The sequence below is a fragment of the Gymnoscopelus microlampas genome (assembly GCF_963454915.1).
Source record: "Gymnoscopelus microlampas genome assembly, chromosome: 16".
Classification (NCBI taxonomy): Eukaryota; Metazoa; Chordata; class Actinopteri; order Myctophiformes; family Myctophidae; genus Gymnoscopelus; species Gymnoscopelus microlampas.
In genome coordinates, this window is record NC_139953.1 from 36,414,934 (window position 1) to 36,437,417 (window position 22,484).

The following is a 22,484-nucleotide window of genomic DNA, read 5'->3' on the forward strand; positions in this document are numbered from 1 at the left end:
GATTAAACTTCTTTTTTTTTTACTTGGTCTGCTCTTTTTCCCCTCTACACCTACACCTCTTTGCCAAAAAATAGCAGATCTACATGCTCACACTGTCCTTGAGAGATTAGGCCAGTAGTAACTCTGAGGACCCCCTAGGGGTCCCGGACCCCCTGTTGAAGACCTCTGATCTACACAACAACATTCTGACGTGCCACACTGGTAGGCAGTGCAATAGGTTGCACAGTATTGTCATGACACAAATATTCCCAAAGTGGGCCACCAAGCATGGAAATTGAGGCCAGCGCCTGCGGGCGCCATGAAACTCACTAGTGGACCTGCTGGATTCAACCACTAGCCTACTACTGTAGAAGTCAAGACAACCAAACTTGAGTTCAGTGCGTGGCTGATTTGGGTTTGATGCCAGGTATTTCAACGTATTAAAAATAATAATTAAATAAATAAAATTAAAAAATTAAAACAAAACAGGCCATTAGACAACAAAATCAAATGTAGACTTAGGCCACTGTGGATAATTGATGAAAGTGTCAGCCACTGACATTGCATTAAAATAGTCATAGCACTTTAAACACTCAAGCACTATTTTATACTTTAAAACATATTCAGAAATAGCCGTAGATCAGCTATCGTTCCAATTTTTGTTTTCAAATATTTGAAGAGTTTTGCCTAAAATGACATGGTTAAGTTGGTTAAAGACTCAAGTTTGTAAGGTTACTATAGGTAATGATAATAAACAATAATGATATGTTTTAAAGCAAAAGATATTGCACATGACCGTGTATTGACTTGATATCCTGCTGTTAACAGTGGCGGGGTGGGGGCAGTTAACCTTGGGCCATTATCACGTGGCCAATCAATGACTGCATTCTATAGCCCTAGTTTGCATTTAGGACAGTGCTGAATATTCTTCTGCAATGAGTGAAGCTCATGAGATGGCCTCCATGGACGAAAGAGAAACCCTAATGTAGGCTTACCGAAGGTGAACGAGGTTGAGTGAAGTGGAGCAAAGGACCTCGAAATACTGTAAGTATTTGATATCATTGAAGAAGAAAAAAATCATCTTTGTTTGGTATTACTGATTAAGCTGAGCAACATCCCAGTGAAACTCTTTTAAAATGACTTCTCATGCTTTCTCCTCGGGGCACTTTACAGCGAAATAGTTATGTGACACAACAAGATGGGGGACTGGAATCTTTTGGGCGGCATCTTAGAAGAGGTCCACATACATTCCACCATCGTGGGGAAGATCTGGCTCACCATCCTCTTCATCTTCCGGATGCTCGTCCTCGGCGTGGCCGCTGAGGACGTGTGGGACGACGAGCAGAGCGAGTTCGTCTGCAACACGGAGCAGCCCGGGTGCAAGAACGTCTGCTACGACCAGGCTTTCCCCATATCCCTCATCCGCTACTGGGTTCTACAGATCATATTTGTGTCCTCGCCGTCGCTGGTGTACATGGGCCACGCGCTGTACCGACTGAGGGCCCTGGACAAGGAGAGACACAGGAAGAAAGTGGTTTTAAAGGCCCAGCCGGAGGGGACGGACCCTGTCCAGGACGCGAACAAGAGGATCGAGCTCAAGAGGCTGGACGAGCAGAAGAAACTGAGGAAAGCTCCGCTCAGGGGCTCCCTGCTGCGCACGTACATATTCCATATCTTGACCCGGTCCGTGGTGGAGGTGGGCTTCATCATTGGCCAGTGTGCGATTTATGGCATCGGCCTCAGCCCTCTGTACAAGTGCGAGAGGCTCCCTTGTCCCAACAGCGTGGACTGTTTTGTGTCGAGGCCGACGGAGAAGAACATTTTCATGATCTTCATGCTCGTCATTGCCGGGGTGTCTTTGTTCCTGAATCTCCTGGAGATATTCCACCTCGGGGTGACCAAAATGAAGCGGAGCCTGTACGGATACCAATACAGAGACGACGAAAGCCTATCTAGGTCAAAGGAAACTTCGCTGGTGCAGCAGGTCTGCATGCTCGGCAAATCGTCGCCTCAGGGGATGATGCAGGTCTCGCACGCCGCTCCCTGCTCGACCCTCTCCAACCCCCTCTCCTTGGCACCGGGCCCTCAGCATCAGGGGAGGCCGAGCATCAACAACAACACGTCCTACAAAGCCGAGCAGCTGTCGAGGCAATCACGGCTGCAAAGCCATGCTGATATTCAGGGTCTGCAGCTGGGGGCCCCGGGGCGGCGGTTCACCTTGGAGAAGAACAGGAACAACTCGTGCAGCAGCGACGAGTCCAACGTTCACCCGAGGTGCAGCGCGGCACAGCCGCGACCTTCCCTGGCGGCCGGTCACATGGAGATGCCACACGGAGACGTCCTGCGGAACCTCCAGCGCAAATATAGCAAGGTCAAGGCCTGCAAGGACTTAAGTGACTTGAGCGACTCTGCCGACAGTGTCCCCTTCGGGCCCTTCCCCACCGCCAGGAAAGCCAGTTTCATGTCACGGGGAATGTCTGAACCCAATGTCACGAGTTCATCTATGAGTGGAGATACTCAGAGTGGGAAAGACATTGAGGCCCAACGCCTGTCGCAAGGGGAGAGCCCGCCCATGAGCCCCCCTCCACCGACCAGAAGGATGGTAAGCACTTCTATTATCACCTTGTAGATAGTTGTGTTGATTTTGACAGCAAATCTTTATTCAGTTTTAGTTATAGTCTTTTGAATCAAATTCCATTTAGTCTGTCATATATCAGTCTCTGAAATGTTTTACTGTTAGTCTAGTTTTAGTCGACTAAATATCATAAGATTATAGTCGACTAAATATACGGTTGATTTAGTCGACTAAAATGTATTTTGGCATGTAAAAAAAAATCCAGAAGCTCACAACACGTCGCAGTGCGACACGTTGTGAGCTTGTAGATCTGCTATTTTCAGAGCGCAACACCTGAGAGCAGCCAAGCATAAAACGACTTGTCTTTTAGTTCTACTGGACCTCTTCTCCACTAGTCCTTTCTCTAACATTTTAGTCTACTTTTTATTTGTTGATGAAATTGTCAATACATTTAGTTTTTAGTTTAAGTCATCATAGCTTAGTTTTTATTTTGTTTTCGTCAGTGAAAAAAGGCAGTCGACGAACATTTTTCGTCGCAGTTTTGGCGACTACATCAACACTGGTTGATAGGCCACTGTGCACAGAGTAACAGGAGCACTATCATTCAACAACAAGGATATTTTTTTAAATGTTTGCAAAGAGTTTTGCAAAATATGGGGTTTTGCTAAATGAGGGCGTGACCAGGGTTGCATTGGTCATGGGACGGCCTAACAACCTTTTTGAACAGGAGCACGCACAGGCATATATTTAAAACAACTTTAAATTCACACCTCAACAAAGTTAACAAAGGCTGCCGACCGCCGGTTGTCACACCAGCATGAATTCACATAGGATTAACATAAGAATGAGCCTAGATATCAATATCAATTGTCCATTGTGTGACCTGTAGTGGAGGTGTTAAGCGACGTGCGTGTGACGTCATTGAAATAGAGTGCAACCACTTTCCAATTCACCAATGCAACACTGGGTGTGACACAGTGTCTCCGAGGTTAGCACTGTAGCCCCGCAGTGAGAAGGTCCCGAGTTCAAATCCGGTTCAAATGGGTTTCCGCAACCAAAAGAGGTGAATGCAGGGACATACTCCTGCCAGTGCACTGACACTGACCCTATAGCCAGTGGATGCCCACTGCTCCTAATAGTTAGATGGGTCAACAGCCATGGAGATCAATAAAGTACAACTCACGTTCCTCCCCGGTATCGGAGAGGAACGTGAGAGTGAATCCACGTGATCAGTCTGGCCAATGCCAGGCTACAAAAGCCCTGCTTGCGCCTAATAGGCCAGTTAGTGCCAATTCTGGATCTAATATATCTTTCATAGTGAATATACAATATTTACTTTATGAATATTGTATGTTCTCTGAATTAGTAGCAGATATTTTAAACAACAGCAAAAGCTATAAAGTGAAGTTAAATTAAGTATCATAATTTAAAACAGAAAATAAGTGTATAATGTGGTCACAGGGTCATTAAAATCAGCTGGGTTCATCCTCTGGCGTGCATGAATTCATTATAGATTTAGATATACAGTATCTTGTGTGTAAATGGAAATTGTGGCCTAAGAGTGGCGCTAGAAGAAAGGCCATGTGGGTCTGGGGATCTAAGGTTTTTTCTATGTTTGGTTCAAATTGAACATACAAATCCCCAGACCCATGTGATCACCAAAATCAGTAGGGTTCATCTTACAGGGAGAATGAAGGTGCACACTGCACAGTAGTTTTTACAATAACTTATTTGGGACTAAATTACTGGATGGACCGGCCAGCAAACCGACAGCCATCCCTTTCACTAGCGGAGCTAAATACAAATACATTGGAAGGTTAGACAAAAGCCATCCCCCATCCTTTTAGGAAGACCAGGGAGCCAAATAAATTTTGTCCAGAGCTGATTTGAATGTTGCAAAATATGCCCCTCCGGTGCGGTCTCAGGCATATGAAATGAAACAAAATAATCCTATTTCTTTGCGTGTGGTCATTGGTCAATAACTTTTATGCTGTGTGCGCTTGTCTCTTTCAGAGCATGATTCTGGAGCTGTCATCCATCATGCATAAGTAAACAAAAATATGTCAGAACCCAACTAGAAGACTATGGGAATCGCAAAGGGACCAAGGGACCCTGAACCTTTGCAAAGCGAAAACTATCCTGTTTATAGGTTTGATGATGACATATTACGGTATGCACTGCGCATTGGTGAGGAAAGCTTCACTTCAATTATGGTACGTTGAACTAATGTACCTGGATGGATTCAAGCCTGTGATACCATCATTCACCCAAAGGGGAATCCCCACGACCAAGGAGACATTCAACTTCTGCTCCTCGGGCAGGGCGACTATGCTACACTTAATGTTTATGTAACACAAAAGAAATATCTGCAGTTTGAAGTATGTTTTACATGACTGGTATTGTATTATAGGTCCAAACAAAGAGGTGCAAGTCATTTATTACCTTTACTGGTGCTCTCTGGGAGGGGATCAGAGGGTTCCAATAGAAAAATTAGTGTAAAAAGTATTGTTTTTATGTGTGTAATGTGTGTCCAAAATAGGGATGACAGGGTTGACCAAGTACTGTACATGAACCCTAGTGTCCCTGTTCATATGTCATATGTCATAATAGGTGAATTTACAGCAAAGAGATGTGGTGTATACATTTAGGGTGACAAAGGAGGGGACTGAGTACAGGACCCTGGGGTACCAGGTCAACAAAGTATATAGAGTTTAAGTGGTTAATGTGGTTAAATAAGGCTAATACGTAACATGTTCACGGCTGCATTGCACTGTCACTCCCAAAAAACAAACCTGTACAAGTACTTGCCTAATTACATGATGGATAACTGTCTGTCTGAATTGATACGCTTGTCCAATAGCCACCAGTCAGCACTTGTTGGCTTTAATCACTATGAAGGCACAATCTGTGATCCAAACATAAGGTATAGAGCCCCCACCACCAAAAAAAAGAAATGGCAATTTAGTAATCAGTAAATACATTTTCAGGGCAAGATACCGATGTTATACAATGAGGCTAAAGAACTCATACAGGATACAGGATAAAAAATAAAATAAACATTTTCTTTCTTTCTTTTTTCTCCAAAAAGTCACTTACACTGCCTTTAAATAAGCATTATTATTTCATTTGCTGTGTTTTATGGCTATGCAAGTTATGGAGACAACAGATGTATGTTGTGGTGGGTGCAGTGGGGCATATTTACCAATTACCAATTATCAATAATGTGAGCTTATATCCCACATTATGGCAAAAAAACAAACAAACAAAAAACATATTGAAACACATTTGGCCAAATAAGTAAATATATAGTCTATTGTACAAAAAGACACTTCAGATAGCTAACATGCCATACCTAAAAAACAAATAAAGAAATCAGGAAACAAACATTTACTGTAGGTGACTTTTTTAATGAATTAGGCCTAATTTATTGAAATGCTATTACAGCCTATAACCCACCTGAATGTCTTGGATTTGATACATTTTCTATTAATATGTTTTATATTAATGCACTGACACAAACCAAACTTGCAGGTTCGCAGAACGAATCTGATAAAGTATGTGCGAGTCACATAGTTTGCTTTCTTGTTTTTAACTTAATCTGTTAATATATAAATAATAATATATAAATATCCTAGTATCCTGGTGTGTGCTAGAATCAGAGTTGGATTTTCTGGGGGGGGGGGGACGCATTGCTCTGTGTTTGATATCCCCCTTTGGTCATTCTTTTTAAGGCCATTGGGGATTACGCTAGTTTTATTCCTGTTTCCATGTTTTCACTTTTGGGAAATGTACTGATATGTTTGATAATATCACAATTTAACATTTCTTTTATTAAAAAGCTATGTTAACCACATCACCCATGGCTTGCCTATTTTGGGTAAAGTTTTCTAAATATTAAAAAATGATCCTATATTTTTCTAACACGGCTATTTTCACTATTTGTTGTGCAAAGATGTATATAGGTCTACGTGGTTAAGGCCTCAATATTTTTTATATATCTTTTTTTTTTTTTTACAAATCGAACCCTGGCTGGAATATTGATTTGTTTACTGTGGTTTACCAGCAGGCACCACCCAGGAGAGAAGCGCTGCTCTCAATGGGGTATCTTCTTTTTTTAAATACAAATCAGACATTACATTTGACTTAAAGCACATAGCAGTGCTCATTAAATGAGACATGACCTGTTCGAAAATACATTTTACAAAAGATTCCAGTGATTCAAAATGTGGGCAGAGGAACCACAAAAAAAGATTTCTTTAAACCAACATTGAGGATTTATTGCACAGAATGAGCAGAATTAAGACGGGCTCTTAAAATTGTTTTCTTTGTGATAGCACTTATGAATATCTTTAAAAGTTCAGAATTTGTTGTGAATGTTGGTGTTTGTATTGTTTTATTTGTATTGATTTTTCTCAATTAAAATACTCTAACAGTATTGGTGTATGTATAATTAATATCATTCATCTGTTTTAAGTGGATCTGATATGGAACAACCACAAGCCACCTTTGACACTGGGAGGTTAAATATATTTTTAACATGAAGGTTGATACTTGATGAAGTTCGCCTGCAATCATAGTTAACCCTTTAAAGGTCACACCAAGAAAAAAAGCAGTGGAAAATGTATTTCTTTGCATTTATTATTTATTTGGGGCAATAGTAACAATCAATTATAAATATATTTTTTAACAGACCCAACAGTTTTTCTATGAAAAAATATAGTATTTATGACAATGTTTATTAAGGTAAGAAAATCAAGTCTAAAGTTTGTCAAAAACCCACCCACTTGTATTGAGAAAAAAAAATCTGATACCAGCAAGGGGTAAAACAGTGAAACTACAGGCCATTCATATGAACCTTCACTTCTTATATAGACTCAATTTCAAAGGCCAATGCTGGGCCCTTGGTCCAAACTAATAGGCTGTGACTCCCATCCGACACATGTAAGACTCAGGGTTCCTGTTACTGGTGTTTATTCTTTGAAAACGTAGAACTGACAATACAAACAGAAAAGACAAAAAACGAAACATCAACTTGGGCATTCTGACATTCACAATAATATACATGACTTTCACATTAAACAATTACTGGCCACTTTGCCTGCTTGCACACGAATGGGGGTGGGGTTCGACTTGGATAATTCAGTCTTTCTGCAAAACCTTTACTTTTCTCTTCTTTACATTCTTTTATTTCACTTCACTTTCTTCTATTTTACTTTAATGTCTTTCTTTCTGTTAAACTCCTTCTCTCCTCCTGCTCTCCCACAGTGGAATGAGAATGCTGCTCTCTTCTCCAGCACAACAGGTGTCACAAACATACTTGATTACAAAAACACAGATGTGACAAATAACCTAATTGGAAACTTACAACACAGAACACACTTAGAGCGCCCCCAAGAGACATGTCACTAGAAGGACAAATACACAAAATAAAACAATGACCTGAATGCCAGCAGTAACATAGGCTCTATGCACAGCAGCCATATTGGAAAGAAATTGGGCCACTTCCTTACTTCCTTCAGTTCACAGGCATTACCAATGATGCTAATGAAGGCTCTGCTCCATTTAGTGTAGCACATTGGTTCTCAAACTTTTTTAATTTCAAGGACCCCCAAAACTCAGAGAGTACAGATGGAACCAAATGTACCCTTATTCATACACTCTCAGAGTTACACACCTGTAAAGGGCCATTTGGAACCCTCTCAAGAAACCATGAGGGTCCCAGGACAGGCCCCACACTCTGAGACCCACTGGTGTAACAGAGTGTTTCCAGTGAACCAACATGCACAATATCAGCACCCTGACTCTGTTTGACCAGAATGGAACAGAGCCTTCGTTAGTATCATTGGAAGGGGCCCAACGTACTCACACACACTGTAAAGGCTGATCGAACCAAGACAGAGGCAGAGGGTTTTGAGTGCACAAAATAATAGATTTATTGGGAGGATTCCTTACAACAGCGGGGTGAGGGGGGTTAATCAAACAATTCCAACAAAACTTCTTCCCGGATCGGGGTATCGTTCCAATTAGGTATGAGCGTCCTATGTTGCCTACAAACAAATAGAAACATCAAATTAGTTTCATGTCTTAACTACATAACTAATATTGAGGAAGTGTAGTGTGTCGCTTACCGCCCGAGTCCTTCCACCAAGGAGAGCCAGCCAGAATTGAGGGAGTGTGAGCACCTTTATAGCTAGAGCTTGATCAGACCCAACTCAGTGCAGCTGTCTCCAGCCTGTTAGTTGGAGGGCAGGTGTCATCACATCAAACAGATTAAGAACAGACCTAGGTACATATCTCCCCTCAATGGGCTGGCCCAGGGGCCGGACATGGCCTTGCTGCTGAAGTCCTCCCTCAGCCCTCAGAGCTCTGGCTAACCTGGCGTGCACACACGCACGCACGCACGCACGCACACACACACACACACACACACACCCCACCATACTTGCTGGGTGCCTGATTTGAGTGTGGTGCAACACCACGAATGTTTTGGGGTATTAGATCCACTGTCTTATGGTGGTACGCTATGAAGCATTTCCATTTTGGATTCAAACACAGGAAATTCCATGCATTTCTGGCACCTTCATCTGGACACCTTTAGGATAGAGTATGCGTTGTCCTAGCCCTGAAACATGACTGTCATGCCATGACAAGCGTCATGTGAACCATGGCAAGCGTTGTCCCTGCTTGTCACAGCGAAGTGGCCAATGTCCACAGTTGTCATAGTGCACATCTGGTTGTGATTGTGATGGTCTTGTGTAGCGTTTCTTCTGAAAAGGCACCTGTGGTGGAGAGGAAGATGATGACTAACCAACTATGAATGCTGGCTTGTTGACTTGCTTCAAACTGTGGACAATTGCCAGCCAGAACCTTTTGAGAGATGGTTTCCCGTTCAGTAGAACACAATTCCACTTGTAGACCAGCCAGGAATTTGAGATGCACAGGTCAAGGATGTATCCAGACAGCGGAAAGTACGATCGCCTCGACTTGGCTGGGACTGGGGTCTTGTACCAGAATGTCAGAAAGATAAGTGTCTCCCATGTTCCCCAGTCTCTTCTGCTTGTGAGAGTTGATCAGCATCATCTGTTTGGACTGAAAAATATCTTCAACCAAAAAGAGTCCACCTTTCAGCAGTGACTTAATTGATTTTCACTTCCTAAAAGGTGGCGACCTGAGAATCCATGTGACTAGGAAACAGTGACATCTAGTGGACCTTTTCTTTGCCATAACACAACACTCAACCAAATGGTACACATGACATGTTTTGTTTTAATAGTATTTTGTCTAATTTTGGTTTATTTTATGTTAGTGTTCTTTTTAATGTGCTTAATTTTAAATGTGTAATTTGTTATACTGTCTTAATGTAATGTTTTTGTTTTTCTTATGGTTATGTTGGTATGGCTTTTTGGAAATGAGAGTAATTGTTAAGAGGATGTGGGAGGGGAGTGGATATGTGTGTATGTATGTATGAGAGTGTTTTGAGGTTGTCATTGTAAGTGAAAAATGTATCAATAAACACATGATAAAAAAAAGAAAGGGCTCAATCCTATCTAACAATTTGTTGACCAGACTGTTCAAGGGTTATCATTCATTCATCATTCATTCTCTCTCTCTCTCTCTCTCTATCTCTCTCTCTCTCTCTCTCTCCCTCCCTCTCTCCCTCTCTCCCTCTCTCTCTCTCTCTGTTTGAACTGACATGTTTCTTGACATGTTCAAAAGGCCTTTCAATAATTCTTAAGGATGTTATCTCTCAAAGGATGCATGCTGAGATGAGATTTGAATTTGAATATCTTTAAGCATGAACCTTAACCACATTCTTCCAACACATGCAGCCCTTTCCCCTCAATGTTAATTTTCAAAATATTTATAGTAGAGATAGAACCTACTGTATGACCTTGATCCTATTACTACTACTACTACTACTACTACTTTGTAAAACTTGTTTTCTCATAATCTATGTACTCCAGACTACAAGCGCTTCAATTATTATTTATTTGGATGTTAGCTAAGAGTAGATACAAGAATTTGATCTGACATCTATGCTATCAAACATGTACTTTAACCATCAGGTCACAGTCTTTGCTCTAGAGGAGACTCACAGCAGCTTTCTAATCTTTTATAACATTATAACATTATAACTCATAACTCTTGGATGTTTTTGCATGATGTCTATCAAACTTCATGCAGCAAAAAAGTGGAACTTGAACACATTTAGTTTAGATAGGGGCCTGTATTAGTGGTTAAATGATAAGAACTGACCCTGTGTCTGTATTTTGTTATGGTTATAGAGTTATGGGCCAGTATTAGGGTACAGATAGTTTGGGTCTGTAGCTTGGCTAGTTTATGCTGTTGGCCTTTAAAACATCCTTTGGAGTGAAGATAGGAAATTGGACCTCAAGACTCTAGTATCTATTGAAGGCCTCGGAATCCAACCAGGACCCGCACTGCACTCTCAAAAACAAAGGACCAGACCACTGCACCACAGAACTTTCACAAACATTGCATGTGTCTAAGAATGTTAGTTTTCAAAACATGCTGCTATGTTAGGCATGGAAATCAAACACAGAACCTCTGCATTCAGAAATGGAGGGCTACACCACCACAGCAATATTGTTAAGGGTGCGTTGTATTATTTTGGACCCAAAAGCAGAACTAAAACCAGATAGAATATTCTATCAGTCTTTAATTCAACCCAAATCCCAAAACTGAAGCAAGGCAGGCAGGGATTGTCTCCGGGTGTAATCTGAGGCACAGGGAGACGAAGGAGAGTTAGTAAAAAAAATGCTTGAAACGAACTAAACTGAAGAGCCGAGGCGGTGTCAAAATGCCAATGTCAACTCACCAGGTATTTTTTCTGCTGGGCTTGATGAGTAGATGAACCCCAGGTGTGCAGGCTGCTCCACCTCATGAGGGAATTGAAACGCCATGTCCAGGCACGTGGCAGGCAGCAGTGGGTGGTGTAAAGTAAGTACATTTACTCAAGTACTGTACGTAAGTACAGTTTTGAGGTATTTTTACTTCACTTGAGTATGTCCAATTTTCAGTACTTTTACTTCTACTCCACTACATCTCAGAGGCAATATTGTACCTTTACTCGACCACAATTATTTAGTTACTTTGTAGATTTTGATGATTTTTAGAAAACATACATTTACCACTCCAGCCATATATATATATATATAGAAGCTCACAATGTGTCGCGATGCGACGTATTGTGAGCTTGTAGATCTGCTATTGTTTTAGGAGTTGAGGCATTCAACTTTGTTTTGACATTAAAATGTATAATTATTATTTGACAATTTGGCCAATGTTTGACCAGTTTTTATATTATAGTTTGTTGATTACTTTTGATGCAGTAATGGTAAGTCACTTATTTGTTTTAATAGGGATTAAATTGTCACTTCATTGTTATCTGGGGACCTTTTTTGTGCCTTTTTTGGGCTAGTGCCCGGCCTCTTATCCAATATCCATTCCAGGTCCCTCACCACCCCCACACCCAATTACAATGCAAGCTTTATTTTTTATTGTTAATAGCAGACACAGAGAGACAGAGGGACAGTTTGAAGATCCAGCATCATTGTAACTATCATTTGTGTGTGCCTCCTGGCGGAGATCTGCGCTCCGCTGTGCGCACCTTTCTTGCTCGTCTTGTTTTAATGAATTTGCTTGCTTATAACTCACAGCATGACAACGTGATTATGCATGATATGTTTCTTTATTTCATAAACAGAAATGGTGTCTAGACAAAAATGTCATTTATATAACACTAGCAATTGAAATGAATGAAAATGGGGTTTGCACAATACCATATTTACAATGGTTATTAAGTCATTTGTAATCCATTAGGGTCATGTAGCATTTTAAAAATTATAAAGGTAAGAACTCTTAGTAGAGAATAAGCAAATAACAGCTATTTCAAAAATTGACAATATTAACACAAAACAGTCATCTAGAAAAATGAGAGAAAAAAACAACTTTTGACTACAAGCTTTTAAGAGCTATTACATTAAAATTGATGCACCAAAAATGTACTAATACAATAATCCATAGAATCTGTGTAAAAAGCATGTAGAAAAAACACCTGATGCAGTTTGCTGATACAGTCATTGACCAGTTATGAGAGGTATGAAGGAATTCACAGGTAGATAAGTGTGAGACAGTCCGCACTGGTGACTCAGGGATGGGGGGTCCGGGACCCCTGCATACACTCACTTCACTTGAATGTGATCTATGGCCTCTGCAAGTTCTAAGGCAAATATCGGAGGTGCACTTGTATCCATGAAAAGCCTGATTTATGCTCTGACGCACGACCGTGTCGTGTGTCAAAAATAGCAGACCTACAAGCCCACGACGTGTTGCGGGTGCAAAGCGCTGTGGGCTTGTAGGTCGGCTATTTTCGACGCTCAACGCCGCTGTGTGACGAAGTATGAATCGGGCTTAATGCTGAGACATCCCAAACATTAGGATGAAAAGACAAAGTTGAGGAAACTCATCTGTTTGTCTCCTTACAAAAAAACTAAACAAAACCCAAACAGCAATATTCAGTCCAATTGAACCTAAGCGATTTTACATGGCAAAACTGATCAAACATGACATGACACCTTTTTGTAAACATATTCCATATATCTTTTCTTTTTTCCGTTCTTTTTTCTTTTTCTTTTTAACGCAATGATCTCAGCCTGTGTGTTCAACCAGTATCATTATAAAGTAGAGCAATATGTGAGAAAGGCAAGTTATGTTCACGTTCGTTTTTGAAGAACAACCTTTGGAGTTGAAGAACCAGTGTCTGTTTCAGAGAAGCAGCAACAAAAACAAAACGAGAACAGTCAAACTAAACAGGACAAATAACACAGCAAAAGAAAAGATAAGAGCATTCAATTTCACATAGTCAGAAAAAAGTAATTCACTCAAACCACTCTGTTGTGAGGGCCATAGCTAGAGATCCAAAGCATGTCCTATGTACGTTTGGCTTGTAACCTGGGAATTCTTCATTGACAATACCATTGTCAATGAAAATAATCAAATTTTAAAGGACTTTTCTAGGTATTTTGAAATGCTTTGAATTGTCTCGTTACTGCTATATTAGCTTAATAATTCCATCAAATCATCATCTGTATGACCTTTTTTCAGACTCTCAAACAAAGCAAGTACATACAAAAATGTTATCTAGAGATCAAATGAACTAGCAACGAACCATAGAAACGTCTTGCTTTGAGTGAATGATGCAAAGAATTACTGTCAAAACACTTGGCAAACCTGAGACGTTATACAAGTGCAGAGGTGATAGTCATATTATGGTGTAAACCAGACCTTTTGAGGCGCAATAGAGGTGATAACACACAAACTCATCTGTCCACCAATGCTCATGATGATGACTTTTCACTTTCATGGACTGGTGGCCTGTCACAGAAGATGTGGAGGGTGGTTAGCAGTGGCGCTATGATAAACAGGCCACCACATCAAACGAGTGACGACAAAAGAAAACAAATGGTACTGCCATCTCTTTTTCCTGCCCGGAAGAGGGGGAAAAAATGTCAATGTTCCATTTTATTGTCACTCCTCCAACATGGTGGCGTGTCCCTTGTATAACCACGGATAACTACTCTCCAAACACTGTATTCACTATACAGGTTTTCAATACAACCAACTAATACACCAGGCCGAGTCCATTAGTTAGCACTCCTTCACCCAAAGAGAGGAAGTAATTAGTACAGTCAGCTGGGGTGTAGGTTTAAAACCTTTAAATGTAAAACATTTAAAACAAAATGATCTATAATGGAGGATATTATGATTATTACGTTTCCCTGACTATTATGCATATTCAATGAACTAGACCTCGGTCTGTGCTTTTCCAATAGAACATACAGGCTTTTCCAACTTATGTTCCTGATAATTGGTTCTCAAAGTGGGGCCCTCCAGGGACCCTCAGGGTTCTTTGAGGGGGTCCCAAATAGACCCTTAGAGGTCTGTAACTCTGAGAGCGTTCCATCTGTACGCTCTCAGAGTTATGGGGGTCCTCGATTCAAAAAGAACTTTGAAAAACAACGCCATAAACAAGAAAGAAAACGTTTTTCACTAGACTATGAATTGCATACTGTTTGCAGGAAAACAACTCTGTAACATAGATCGTTTCTCTTCAGCTTACTGGTTTGAACCTGATAGTATTTTAGAATGTTGAATACTGTTCCGTTTCAGTAATAACGCACACAAGAAAGAACAGCATAAAAGTAGATAAAGGGCCTCACTCAGGCTGAATTTATACTTTGTTGACCGACAATTCTATCTATAGGCAATTCTATCTATAGAATTGTATGACAAAAAAAAACAGGTTCTTTCTGCTGAAAATATGGCTGAAAGTTTGTCATACTATCGGGCAATGAAGTATAAATAAGCCTTTACACAAGAAATTACACCAGTTAAACAAGGATCACACAACTGCTCTGTACTCAGACCATGTCTTGATAAAAATGCCAAAGAAAAAAAGTATACAATGTGTATGTTTTTCTGTTTTATACGAGTATTTGTGCGTGCGAGTGTCTTATGTGTTTGTGTGTGTGCGTGGTTGAGACCAGCTGAGATTCTAGTCTAGAGAACAGGGTCATCAAATACACTTTAAGTACACGTGAGATCATAGTTTGGGCTAGGTATAGAAATGTACAACTATGGGAATAGGGGGGGAGAAAATTGGTTTTCTGTCATTTCACGATTAGAGAATTTGTTCCAAACCTAAACCTAAAGGTTCAGTTGGTCAAGTTTATGCATATTCACAAAGATTTTGAGTAGTAAGTAACAGGTTGCCATACCATAGCTTTTGGAAACATAAACCAATATTAACAAACCTTTTACAGCTATGACATACACGTAAAACGGATGTTACGTTGCCATATACTGCACTGTCATCCTTCTATCTATAGCTTAGTTACACCATTTTAAAGTGAAGGGGAAAGTGAATTATATCCAATGCATTCGGGCAGTGTTCCTACAGGGGGGCGCCATACGCCCATCAAGGATTGGGGTCATATAAAGAGCTATTAGATAAAGCTTTTCCTTCCAATTTCATTATACATTATGGCTCTCTTTCATATATGCTGTACTTTGAAGCACATCTTTGTTGAGGGCAAGATAAAGATAATTTGATTGATTTGCTTTCCACATATCTTTTTTAAATGGTAGACAGTTCCAGAGATAACTTGCAAGAACTTGCGAGGCAAACATAAGCTAGATAAACTAACTAGGCTTAGAGCTATTAGGCAGCATGCATGCACATCACAAAATAAGATGTCTCAACAAATGTACAATTAGGGCAAAAAACGCATTACTATCTTATGATTATTACCCAATCATCTTGACAACACATACATTGCTTGCACGTCAACTGAATTCTGAATTAGCTTATTTGAATCCTAAAAAATATGAATATAAGTTGTGAACACTCTCATACAAAAACAGTAGCTTCTTTTCTTCTGGGGGCGGCGGGGGTTAAAAGACTTGTTTTATGCTTTTGGAAATCTTGTTTCTTAAAGAAACTTTCTTCACAGAGACATTACATTTTATAGCTTTATAATAATCATATTGATGTTTCAAATGCTTCCTTTTTTTTCAAGTGCCAATTTAAGTGCTCCGGTCTCAGACTTTTTAAGGGATCTGAAACGTCAAATGACCCTCTATGAAGTGCTATCTGGTTCTGGGTGCCTGGGGCAGGGGACAAAAGTGCCTGAACTGGGGGCTCAAATCGTATTCTGGGCTCAATGATATATATCATATATATATATATTTTCTTCCCTCAGTCTTTCCTGATGAAACATCTAAAGACATTGAACAGTAACACTGGAGAAATTTCCATGAGAGTGTACACATAATAATAGCATCTTTTAAAATACTGATAAGAAATAAGATTTTCTTCTAACAAAACACAAGGCGGAACTCTTTTTCACATTTAAAGAGGAGTCGGGGAGGATTTCAGAGGACATGGCCCATGCCACATTTTGAAACACCCCACGTCCCTCGCTATGAATGTCAACGTTCTTTTTCTTTCTTTTTATACATGCAAGGGGCTCTGAAATCATTATATCTTTACGTTGAAGTAGGCTATGTGTTATATGTATGTGTGCATGCGTGTGTGTGTGTGTGTGTGTGTGTGTGTGTGTGTGTGTGAGTGTGTGTGCGCACGTATGTGTGAGCTGGTTTCCTGAGTAGAAGAACACCCACCATTATGGCAAATATTCCGTATAGGCAGGACAGGAAACAGCAAAGTAAATAATGTTTTTTTCTTTTCTTTTTCTTTCTTTCCCTTAGCAAAAAGGTGCTTTTGATAGAACCCCGGGTGAAAAAAGAAAAATACGTCTAAAAGCTTCTACCTGTACAACATTACTTTTACAGTCATCATGCTCCATACTATATATACATTACACGTTCTGCCATGTAAGCACTTCAAAGTCACCTTCACAACATCCAAAATACAACGGTATTGCTGATGATGCGTGGGAACGTTTCAAACTGACATTTTTTACCACTTGAACCCTACCCCCACTAGCGCCCTATATTCTGGGGGTGAAATAGACCAGTGGTTCTCAACCTGTGGGTCGGGACTCCCAGGGGGGTCCCCACATGATTTTGGGGGTGTCCCCAGATGACAGTGAAGTGACAATTTAAGGACTTTTAAGACCTTTTCAATACTTAAAAAACAAAGAAAAAGACCATTACTGCATCAAAGGAAATCAACAAACTATACTAAGAAAGAGGCCAAAATTTTGTTGCGAGGCGTTGTGCGCTTGTAGATCGGCTCATTTCAAAATTTCTTTGGAACGGAGTCAAACTAAATGGGGGGGGGGTCCCCAGTTCAAATAGGATTATTTTGGGGGGTCACGGCTGAAAAGGTTGAGAACCTCTGAAATAGACGATCTACAATTGAGCTTGTAGATCGGCTATTTTCCGGCAAAGAGATTTGGTCTAGACGAGGAAAAAAAAAAAGTAGCAGACCTACCAAAGAGCCCTGGGGGGACAACTTAGTTGACATAGGGTTTAAGTGGTTAAAAAAGAAGGAGGGGGGGGGGGAAATAGAAAGCATTCTTTTTCTTTCCCCTTTTCGATTCAGTGCTGAGAGCAAGGCCAAGAGGAGGAATGTTTCGGGAAACCGCCCTGTACAAAACGTCTGCTGTACACAAATACAAATGTGAGACGCTGAAAGAAAGACATTTTTCTTCTCTTATTTTTTTTTTTTGTTTTTTTTTTTGCATATGAACATTTTACAGTCGGACTGCATCGTAAAAATTTCTCATGTACAGAAGAAGCTGTGTTCTCACGGTTCTTCCATGAATTGAACATTCAGAAGATTTTTTTTTTGTTTGTTTGTTTGTGTGTTTTTCTTTTCCTGAGTTTGAATTGCGGTGACGAGTGGCCACTGAGAGATAATAAGATAACCAGAGAGAGAGAGAGAGAGGAAAGAGTGGAAAGGACTCGCTGTGTTCAGAATGGCAGCCCAAATCACAATTTTGTGCCTATCCAGATTGGAATCAATTTGGTCATTATCAAGTCTTAACAGCAAAAATCATTTAATTCCTCTGTGAAGAGGGATTCAAATCTGATTCTAAAGATGCGTCCGGACGCTTGGACACTGAAGCCTGATTTATACTTTGTCGTCTGACGGTGTCATTCACTTGTACATCGCCTATTTTCGGCGAGTGACATAATCGTATAAGTCAGGGTTCCCCAATAGGCGGCCCGCGGGCCATTTGCGGCCCGCGAGAGGCAACTGTCCGGCCCGCGACGACTGCTGTCATAAAAACAATAATATGATATTTATTTATTTTTTGAAAAAAAAAGAAAAAATCTGTATTATTGTTCAAGCAGACTGTAACAAACACATCTGTAAGTAAATTGTTGATTCTGGATTTTGTTTTGATTTTCAGTATGTACAACTGGCTGCTGTTAATCTGTATTACTTTTCAAGCAGACTGTAACAACCAAATATTTTAAGTACATTTTTGGTTCTCGACTTATTTTGTTTCCAGAGTGGATCTTTTCCTTGTGTGACCCTCAACACAGGATTTAAGAATCCCAGGCCTAAACATTTTTGGCCTGGGATTCTTAAATGCAGGGTTATTTAATAACACAGTGTCAAATTAGCTAGATTAGAGAAAAAAAAAAACGATTAGAGAAAAAAAACGGGGGAAAAAACAGAACATTGCGCGATTTGGGCACGCGCACGAAGGGTACCCTGGCCCTCGGCTTGGTACCCTAGACATAATTTGGCCCTTGGGGAAAACTAATTGGGGAACCCTGGTATAAGTTAAGCATCACTCATGCCTATGTTGGTAGGTCCTTACCACAGCAACCAGTTCAGAAGATCAATGATGTCTGAATACACTAATCCGATCAGATCACTTGCAAAGTGTGGATGGTCATTTGATAAAGAAATCGGATTTGCGTGCAGTCTGAACAAAGCCAGAGAGAGAGAGAGAGAGAGAGAGAGAGAGAGAGAGAGAGAGAGAGAGAGCGAGAGCGTGAGAGAGAGATAGAAATAAGATTGAGACAGAGTGGGAGAGAGAGAGAAAACAAGAGGCGGTAAAAGAGAAAAAGGCAGAGAATCTTACACCACAGGTAGACGGAGAGAGGGAGAGAGAGAGAGAGAGAGAGAGAGAGAGAGAGAGAGAGAGAGAGAGAGAGACTAGACAAAGTGAGCTGCTGTCTGTTAGGTCCGTTGAGGTGCGACTTGGAGATGCAAGCCGTGTTCCATCCCTGTGTCACTGAGAGACGACTGTTTAAGTCCAATTCGTGCTCCGCGGCACGTCGGCCTCACGCCTCGCGGGAAATATTTCCCGGGTGCGCGATGCCGCCGTGCCAGCGGAGCATAAATCAGGCTTTTTATACACATGAGGAGCGGTGAGACCACCGCGGAGGTTTTGCTGCCGAGGGCGAGGAGAAGAATACATAGCACCATTGTAAGGGTTTGGTGAGGAGAAGATCCCACTCTGTCGATGAAGACGACGAGGAGAATATACCCGGAGAGAACAGTATTGCTGCTGTTAAGACAACTTTAGTGTCGACCTTTTAAAAAAAAATGTTTTAAAAAAATAATAAAAACAGCACAAAAAGACATAAATACAAAACAAAGCTTTTTTTTCTGTTTTCTTTTTTTGTTTTCTCAATGAACACTGGCGGAGGATGACCGTCTCGACAACGACCCCCCCCCCCCTCCACCGCCGAGAACACGGGGGGTTTTGTCAGAAGAGTAAAAACACAAATTAAATAATAATTAAAAAAAATGACATAGAAAAACAAAACAAAAAAAATGTCAACAACAACAATGACAACAACAACAACCAACAACAACAACAACAACAACAACCAACAACAACACCACCAACAACACAGAGAAAAAAACACCGTTACTTCACGCAGTCCTTCCTCGGCTGCTCGTCGGTCGTGCACTTGTCAGTCATTTCCTGGCAAAAATCCACCGTCACCGTCGGTGACAGGCCGGCCGGCGACTCCCGCCCGTCCGTCATTTCCTTGCCCCCTCCGCCCCCTCCCCCTCCGCCGGCGCCGTCCGCCGCCCCGTTCCTCACCCCCGCCGCCGAGTCGAGCTCGCCTTCTTCCGAGGGGCCGGGCGACCTGAGGAATCCGGGCTCCGGCGTGGCGGAGCCCGAGCGCTCGGCGGCGGTGAGGTCGATGCTGGTGGCTAGGGCCGTCGGGTCGAGGTTGTTGTTGCTGCCGGCGGTGGAGGAGGAGTTGTTGGCGGTGGAGGGCCGCAGCACGGGGCAGTAGTGGTGCAGGGACTGGACCTGCTCGGGGCTGAGCTGCACGTCGCGGCACACCTCCTGGGACAGGCAGGAGAAGTTCTCCCACAGCTCGCCCATGCACGCCTTCAGCTGGTTCCTCTCCGTCAGCAGCTTCTCCTTCTCGTTGACCTGTTGTGTGTGTGGAGAGCGGAGCACATGGAGGCGGTGGGGTAAAGTGACTGAGTACATTTACTCAGTTACTACAATGCTACAGTTACAAAAAGTACACTTTTGAGGATTTTTTTTTGTATTTCTCATTTTCAATACTTTTACTTCTACTCCACTACATCTCAGAGGCAAATATTACACTTTTACTCCACTACAATTATTTGAAAACTTTAGTTACTAGTTACTTTGCAGATATACGCATAGGCGGATTTTATGGGGGGGCAGGGGGGGCATTGCCCCCCCTGGCGGCCGGGGGTGTTTTTTTTTTCAATATTCTTTTTTTTTTTTTTTTTTATTCTTATTTTTTTATATAAAAAAATAATAATTGTGAGACATAAATCTGAATTCTATAATGTTTTGTTTTGTAATAAATACAAAAGAATTAAATAACCCTAACAACCCTAAGAACCCTAACCCTAAAACCGCAATAAAGTAACAAAAAAAGTAACTTTATCCACGGTAAACCCGAAAAAAATTGCGCGTGCGGGAGGGACCCATGCACGCGCGCGGACTAATGTGAAACTCTGCCTATGGCATAGGCGGATTTTATGGGGGGGCAGGGGGGGCATTGCCCCCCCTGGCGGCCGGGGGTGTTTTTTTTTTTTTTTTTTTCAATATTCTTTTTTTTATTTTTTATTATTCTTTTTTTTTTATATAAAAAAATAATAATTGTGAGACATAAATCTGAATTCTATAATGTTTTGTTTTGTAATAAATACAAAATAATTAAATAACCCTAACAACCCTAAGAACCCTAACCCTAAAACCGCAATAAAGTAACAAAAAAAGTAACTTTATCCACGGTAAACCCGAAAAAAATCGCGCGCGCGGGAGGGACCCACATGTGCCCCCCCCAGGACTAATGTGAAACTCCGCCTATGGATATACGTTATTACATTATAAAACACACATTAACCACTTTAGCCCTATTTTATACGTAGGCTGTTTGAAAATAGCAGATGTACAAGCTCACAACGCGTCGCATCGTGACGCACTGTGAGCTTGTAGATCTGCTATTTTCAAACATTTCAGTACTTTTACTTTTGTTACCTTAAGTTTATTTTGATGCCAATTCGTTTGTACTTTTACTCAAGTAACATTTAAGCGGTAAGATGCTAATGTATCCGATAGGAGACACAAAGGAGTCTCTTTGAGTCTCCTACCGGAAATACACCCGGTCATCAAATTATTGGCTCAGGAATGCGAAAGAAAAGAAGAAAAAAAAAAAACATGAATTCAAGGCTTTATGGGGAATAAGTCATTTTTTGGGTGAGCTATTCCTTTAAATTGATTATTTTGTATCATCTATTCAAACTGATAGTTGGAGTAACTGCTGCACCCGTAAGACAGATGCTAGTAGTCAGTAATTTCTACAGGATGTTATGACCTAATGTTTGGCTACACTAGACAATCTACGGAGACAGATGTGTTGGCTGGCTCCCAGCCTTCCCACCAGTTTCAAATGACAGGTTGTACATCGCAAAGGTCCAAAAAGGAATATAAATCCACTGGAAACACACTTCTTTTTTTTCCATTTCCTGGAAAGTAACGGTTTTGAACATATGGTTTCCACGTGACAGCAACGATATACAATGTATAGTATTAGTAAACATCTTGCAGCTCATCTTGCAGCTCAACGCCAGCGGTGGAAAAAGTTATCAAATGTTTTACTTAAGTAAAAGTATCAATACTGCAAAGTAGAAGTACTCTGTTACAAGTAAAAGTCCGGAATTCAAAATTGACTTGAGTAAAAGTACAAAAGTATTGGTATCATTGGTATCACTTTCAGTAAAGGTACTTAAAGTACCAAAAGTAAAAGTACTAAAATGTTTGAAAATAGCAGATCGGCTATTTTCAAATAGCCTAGGTATAAAATGGGGCTGAAGTTGTTAATGTATGTTTTATAATGTAATCATTTAGCGCTATGAGCTTGTATATCTGCTATTTTTGAATAGCCAAAGTATAAAATAATGGTTAAAGCGGTT

General features: G+C 40.9%; 2 protein-coding genes across 3 annotated transcripts in view; one reads left to right on the top strand and one right to left on the bottom strand.

Moving 5' to 3' along the window:
* Positions 1 to 1,177: 1,177 nt before the first annotated feature.
* gja10b (gap junction protein alpha 10 b) lies at positions 1,178 to 4,606 on the top strand (the record flags this gene model as incomplete). The annotated part of the gene is made up of 2 exons (XM_084082193.1): positions 1,178 to 2,581; positions 4,568 to 4,606. 2 exons carry the CDS (start codon positions 1,178 to 1,180, stop codon positions 4,604 to 4,606), a joined length of 1,443 nt encoding a protein of 480 aa, XP_083938319.1.
* Positions 4,607 to 18,838: 14,232 nt separating this feature from the next.
* The window catches only part of bach2b (BTB and CNC homology 1, basic leucine zipper transcription factor 2b), a 161,722-nt gene continuing 158,076 nt past the window's right edge, over positions 18,839 to 22,484 (bottom strand). For both annotated transcript variants that reach the window (XM_084083174.1, XM_084083175.1), the window contains exon 5: positions 18,839 to 20,460. In XM_084083174.1, coding sequence (XP_083939300.1) covers positions 19,939 to 20,460 — 522 coding nt within the window. In that variant the 3' untranslated portion in view covers positions 18,839 to 19,938. The remainder of the gene's footprint in view (positions 20,461 to 22,484) is intronic.